A 6,903-nucleotide genomic window follows, 5' to 3' on the forward strand; every position below is an offset into this window, starting at 1 on the left:
TTTAACCTGTGTTTCGTGATCACGTTTAGTGTAGGGGGACAAAATAAATTTATGCACGAGAGCGCACGATGGCACACACGTGCAGCCGGTTTGGGTTCCGTGTTAGATTATGCAAACTTCCGACTTCAACTGTATGTATATATACATATATATACAGTACATTATTTATTTTTTGCCTGTTTTGCATGTTATTTTGGCATTAATACGTGTCACATATCAGTTTGCAAACAATGTAAAAATATATATATTTTAGTTAATAAAGCTGCATACAAACATGGTCTCTTGTTTGCTTTCTTGATTAAGTCAACTCCAAAATGCAGATGTTTCAGCCTAGCTCAGTGCTTTCTGTGGTGGTGTGGCAGCCAGTCGGAAAATACAGACCATAGGGGTTGGTAATGTTCTCTAGTTGCGCCGTGATTGGCGCAGCGTTCTGTCACTCATGGGGACATTACTTCACCGCAAAATTTACAGGGAGAGATAGAAAATAATTCAAGCTCCTTGGGTGCTGCCATAGAGTTACATTAGAAGTGCCCATCCAAGAAGGCTCAAGGTCATTGGCCAAACATAAAATTATGTCAAATCACGTTATATCTATCATAGCTTTGATTGGACTGATCATGTCAACATCATACTTTCAAATTCTTACTTAGCAAGCTCGACAAGCAGTCATCATCATGAATCAAGTCGACAATCTACTGGCAAATCCTTTTCAATCCTTGTCATATGAAGATAAATTATAGATTGAATTTATCGGTGAATCATTGGCCATTGGACATAAACATTACACAACAAGTTTGAAATCGCAAATTCAACAATGAGTGATTTAGGAGGAATCAATGGCTAACTACAAGCGTTGCAAAGCAATTACTAACCTGCTATTCAGTGGAGTGGGTGTGTTGGCCAAGTCTGGGTTTAAGGGTCTCTTTTCCAAGCTTAAAAGGATAAACATTCAACACAATGGGCCAGAAAAGGTTGAATACATTGGCCATGCTGTTAATCCAGCATGACTTCTGCCACGTTCAAAACAACTGGAGACTCAGAACTGGGAAATGTTAGACTTCAGTGAGTTCAAGACAACTGGGAAACAAGCTCCGACTGGGAAAATGCGTTTTGGACAGTCATCCAACTCGACTCGGAATTCCAAGTCAGGAACTCTGGCCTCTTTCTAGAGCTCTGACCTGATGACCACTGATGTCAGGATTCAACCGTATTTTTTTCCGAGTTTACAATTGTCTTGAAAGCACCATAAATACAGAAAGCCAGACTTTGATAACAAAGTTTGATGACAAAATTTTCCCACAAGAAGAACTGCCGCGCCACCTTCCTGTTCAAGTGAAAACAGCACAACAATGTGAGTCCAAAAATGTATTGTATGCTGCTGCATAAATTATGTAATATGCCAGGGAGGTATGTATACTGTAGCTTAGAAAGTAATACTAAGTGTATGTTGTGTAGTAAGCTGTTAGTAGCCCATGTGCCTCACCCTAATAATTTGGTCCCTTTCCCCCTCATAACTTGACTTGGTTGTGCACATGTAGCCTATAGCCTGTTTTAGAGAAATGTAATCCTTGACTATTGTAAGAGCTTTCGTTGTCTGTTTATATGCCCCGTTTACTTATCCTACGGTTCTGACTTGGTGTACATAGAGAATACTGTAAGAATGGACCATGTTCTGAATTCTGTCACTGTACATTTCAAAAGTGCTGAACAAATAGTTATAAACTCAGCAAAAAAAGAAATGTCCTCTCACTGTCAACTTCGTTTATTTTCAGCAAACTTAACATGTGTGAATATTTCTATGAACATAACAAGATTCAACAACGGAGACATAAACTGAACAAGTTCCACAGACATGGGACTAACAGAAATGGAATAATGTGTCCCTGAACAAAGGGGGGGAGGGGGTTCAAAATCAAAAGCAACAGTCAGTATCTGGTGTGGCCACCAGCTGCATTAAGTACTGCATTTTCTCCTCATGGGCTGCACCAGATTTGCCAGTTCTTGCTGTGAGATGTTACCCCACTCTTCCACCAAGGCACCTGCAAGTTCCTGGACATTTCTGGGGGGAATGGCCCTAGCCCTCACCTTCCAAACCAACAGGTCCCAGATGTGCTCAATGGGATTGAGATCCGGGCTCTTTGCTGGGCATGGTAGAACACTGACATTTCTGTCTTGCAGGAAATCACGCACAGAACGAGCATATGGCTGGTGGCATTGTCATGCTGGAGGGTCATGTCAGGATGAGCCTGCAGGAAGGGTATCACATGAGGGAGGAGGATGTCTTCCCTGTAATGCACAATATTGAGATTGCCTGACCATGACGGACCCTCCAGCTCCAAATAGATCCCGCTCCAGAGTACAGCCCTCGATGTAACACTCATTCCTACAACGATAATTACGGATTGCTTCATATCCGCTCATCGTTACCTTACGCCATAGTCTGTTCATCTCAATTTACAGTAGAAACAGCATTTGTTAAAGCAAGTCAGCCATATCAGCTATGTTTTTTAAACTGCAGTAAATGAGGCTGAATGAACTGTTTCGCTGCCAGACAAGGCTCCGCTGATAGCCAGGTGTAGCAGTGGTAAGGATTCACTCCATGGTGCTGAAAAAAAAGCTCTGCTGTTGGGACAGCTTCATGTAATCCCAAACAGTTTGTGAGTACCTTTGTCACCGTTATAGTACAAGTAATATATTTTTTAGTGTTGTGTAGTACTAGTACCTTACTGGCATGCATTAATATTTGTTCGATTTTTTTGCCCCACCAAGATTTACATGTAAAAATCACAACTGCCCTAGTGTACACTCTTAGGTAATACTTTTGGCAGAATAATCAATTATTCTCTTGTCTCTATCCTACCTGTGGTTTCTCAGTAGGCAATGGTGTCAGTCGAGTCACCCGACTGCGCAAGTGCGCATACTCCAGTCCTCGGGTGCTGGGGAAACTTCATTCAGATATCATTGTGTATAAGGACACTTGCCACTCGGATTTCTCTCTATCAAAAAAAAAGAAAAGATTCTGAAAAAAACATCTTCCTCAACTCTGCTTTGAAGGACGTAAACGCTCCAAACAGGTAGACATTCATGATTAAGGTGCGCACAGTTAGAGTTAGTAGCCTATAAACAGTTTGTGTTTATCAACAAATGGCTTAGGACAAACACAAATATCCTATAATGATAGAGAATAGAGTGTTCAAATGTAGTGTTTTACAGTTTAGCACTGAGTCTATGGGTGTGCATTTCGGACAGAGCTGGACATTGCAACCACATTGTGTCAGGGTATGACATGGGTGCGTCTTAATACAAAGAGCTGCCTCCTTTCCTATGTCATATTTCTTAGTCCTTACTAATATGAAAGGATTGGATATAGGTGAGTGCATTTTAGCAGTGACTCCAGCTAAACAATATTGCTTGGCTCTGAAATAGGACAATAGTAAAGATTACACTTACTGTATTTGAACCTGTGTCTCTGACAAGAGAAACAATTTATTGGGTTGGAATGTATAAAGACTTTGCGTTTGAATAGTTGGATGCACCTTGATGACATTCTTTCCATCTGCATCCATCTTATCACTCACACACCTTTCCTCCTAGTCACATCATGCTGTGGTATTTTATTTTAACCTGATGTCTGTTGGTGTCATGCCATCATTACAGTAGGTAGGTGTGTTTATATGGAGTAACACTACATACCAAACTCTTAACCCACAGCAATGTGTACCCAAGCTTTCGCAATTACATTGAACCATGACTTCACAACTGATATTGAACAAGAGAAGCCTTTCCTTTGGAGCGAGGACGGCCGAGGGGTCAAGACACAAAATGACCACAGGAATTCCATCTAGGGACAATATGTGCTTTTGAGTAGGAATAAAGGAGCAATTAGCTTGAAAATATACCACAGTAATACGACACAAGGAAGAAAAAACAAAACACATCCAGGTTTAAATGACAGAATTCAGACTTTCATATCATCAGTAATTACTACATAGTACACACTTTGAAAACACCCAAATCAGCTGTCTTTTTCCAAACTTTGCCAACTGCTATACTCAGAAAATCACACAGACTGTCATTCCCATTTCATACACTGTTTACGTTCACATCAAAAAGAAAAAAACTAAAACAAAAACAAGTTCAGCAAGTTTCTGCTACACTGTCTTCATATTTTCTGAGTTTAGGTTGTTCTTGAAGCGCCTGGTTTCTGTATGCCTATTTGCATGTGAGACTGGAAGTACAGGACCCTGTAGAGTGACTATGATTCCTGTGTCAAAACACTTTCAGCATTAGGGCTGTCTCGTTGGACCACAGAGGCTGGCTTGGCACTACTGTACTATCTGATCTAAGTTGTCATCAAATAAGCAACAGCTGAGTGAGCGAGGGAAGTAAGAATGACCAAGAAGGGAGATTAAAAAAGCATCACAATTGACTTGAGTAGCTCTGAGTAGAACTGCGATTCAGATGTAGGATCTTCATTTGAGACAGTTTTCTACAGCAGGAAAATAATCCTGCAGCAACAGGAAATGTGAATTATTATGTGGATTATAATGAATGGACATTTTTGTTGGGGTTTATACATTTTTGTAAAGGAAAATCAAGTCTGAAATTTCTAAGTGGAAATTACAAACTTCAGAAGCCTTTTTAAACCTCAAATACACAAGTGTATTGCAAGAATGTTCTCCTGCAACAGGGTGATCAAATTAAGATCCTACATCTGTATGAATGTATTATAGAAATAAACCACATCCGTTTCTTTGCATAAAAGGGTATACAACAGCAGTATTGCCTAGTTCCCCTTGTTGTTCATAGGATGACTGAGGTGATGAACACACAGGAACCTGTGATAAAGGACTTCAGTGTAGCTGGAGCAGCATCAGGGGATCAGGGCATATCCTTTCAGGTGAGTCTACTGTTGCCTCAATCCATCCATCCATCCATCCATCCATCCATCCATCCATCCATCCATCCACCAGTCACTCAACTAAGAGTTTAATTGACAGCCTACTAATTGTGAATGTGCCTTTAATTTTGGATCTTTCTTGTTAAATGTTGTATGAGCTTTCATTGCAAGGATCTTAGATTTGAACTTCAAATCCCTGTAAGAAAGAGTAAAACACCCTAATAAAGAGTCAATCAACCCTACTTCTTGTGTCCAGATTTTCCCAGATACCCATGAGCGGAATCCCAAGCTGTCCAAGAGACTTCCCTCTATTGTGGTGGAGCCCTCTGATGGGGGCAATGTGGAAAGCGGGGAGCTCCGCTGGCCTCCTATGGATCCCAACTCTGTAGAGGCCCTAGGCGGGATGCAGCCCCACAAACACACTCCTCTTCAGACCACACAGGACCAGGCCGCAGGTAGGATAACCTGGCATGATATTCTGATTACCTCAATGTAAAGTGTGTGTGTGTGTGTGTGTGTGTGTGAGAGAGAGACTCTTTCCCTATCTGATTGTGACAACTCTCTCCATGTGTCTCCCAGATGAAGATCTGAATCACGGGGTGCAGGACAGCAGTGAAGTGGTGTATGGGGCCGTAGTGGAGGAATCTAACTGAGAAGATCATCCATCCACCTCCACAGCTGCTCTCACTGTAAATGTGTCCAGAGTAAGAAAGATAGCCAGGTGGGCAGGGGCACTGAGGAGGGTGGAGGAGGGACTTGGAGGGTCGTTACCCTCACACCCTGCGCACTGCAAGAAAACCAATGAGTTCATTCTGAAGTTTCAGGCTGTACAGCAGTCTGTGAAAGCTGTCTTAAATAGCTTGCTTGTGCAGTTTCATATACATGCAGACTAGATCACAGCTACGCGGCACTGAATAATTTTGTTGTCCTCTAATTGTAGATATTTTGATACCTTGTGCAAAAATGTGGAGTACTTTGTAAGAACTGAGGTGTTTTTGAACAGCAGTATTCAAAGCTGTGTCCAGCATGTATACTCCAAGTAGAATGTAAGCTAGATAAAGTGGTGACAACTGTGGGTATTCCTGTCTCGTGAAAAACTATGATTCTGATTGTGTACGTGAGTTCTTTCAACTTGTTCTACCATAAAAATCAACAGCTAACATCCAGAGATAGTCCTAGTTGTTACAATCAATGGGAGTAAAAATGCTGTGTATGTACCGCAACTGCATTTTTCTCATCTGCAGTTTTTATAAACAGTCAATAAGTGAGTGCTGAGATTGAAGCCCCAGTTATTGCACAGACAATAAAGTCTTTAGGCTTGCCAAACCTTTTTTTGTTGAATTTGTCAGCCTGTGCCTTTATACTTTTCTCCCCCTCTCTCTCTCACCCCCTTCATGTCGATCCACTCCCCACCATCCACAATCCCCATGTCTGATGGCTCTCTTGGATCTGGTTTCGTGGTATAGGTCAGATTCAGTGTCTTCATCTAGACACAGACATGAGTGGCAGGGACTCAATCTTATTTTTCTATCTCTCCTTCCTTTTTAGATGTGACCTTTCAGCCTTTCAGCTCACTGACAGCCTTGTTAAGAGCCCTTCGGCACAGCAAACATGCTTACCTCTGGAAAAACAAAAGGGCAGCATTGGAGAGCAAAGGAGTGAAAGAGAAAAAATAAATATGGTGTAGAATATTTTTTTTCAAATGTCTATTATTTTAATGGAATGTCAATACTGTGCACTATTTAGAGGCTAACTGGGTCTTCAAATTTGATGAAGACTCACAATGATGTATCAAAAATATACCATAAGGTACCATACTACTGCAGCAGGACTCTAGTGATTTAGTATGTTACTCCTTGATTATTATTATAACTATTTCAACATAAACACCAGACATCATTTTTCTCTCTGCTCACAATAGCATATTGTGCCCGCAAGTAGAAATAGTTGTGCTTTTACATACAGCAAGATACAGCTACAGCCATGTCAAAAGGTAACAGCCT

General features: G+C 41.1%; 1 protein-coding gene across 1 annotated transcript; it reads left to right on the top strand.

Moving 5' to 3' along the window:
* Positions 1-2,936: 2,936 nt before the first annotated feature.
* Positions 2,937-6,220, top strand: LOC112246851 (protein LBH-like). The gene is made up of 4 exons (XM_024415423.1): positions 2,937-3,074; positions 4,810-4,900; positions 5,157-5,355; positions 5,480-6,220. Exons 2-4 carry the CDS (start codon positions 4,811-4,813, stop codon positions 5,551-5,553), a joined length of 363 nt encoding a protein of 120 aa, XP_024271191.1. The 5' UTR covers positions 2,937-3,074; position 4,810; the 3' UTR covers positions 5,554-6,220.
* The last annotated feature ends 683 nt before the right edge of the window (positions 6,221-6,903 follow it).

The sequence above is a fragment of the Oncorhynchus tshawytscha genome, linkage group LG08 (genome assembly GCF_018296145.1).
Source record: "Oncorhynchus tshawytscha isolate Ot180627B linkage group LG08, Otsh_v2.0, whole genome shotgun sequence".
NCBI classification, from domain to species: Eukaryota; Metazoa; Chordata; class Actinopteri; order Salmoniformes; family Salmonidae; genus Oncorhynchus; species Oncorhynchus tshawytscha.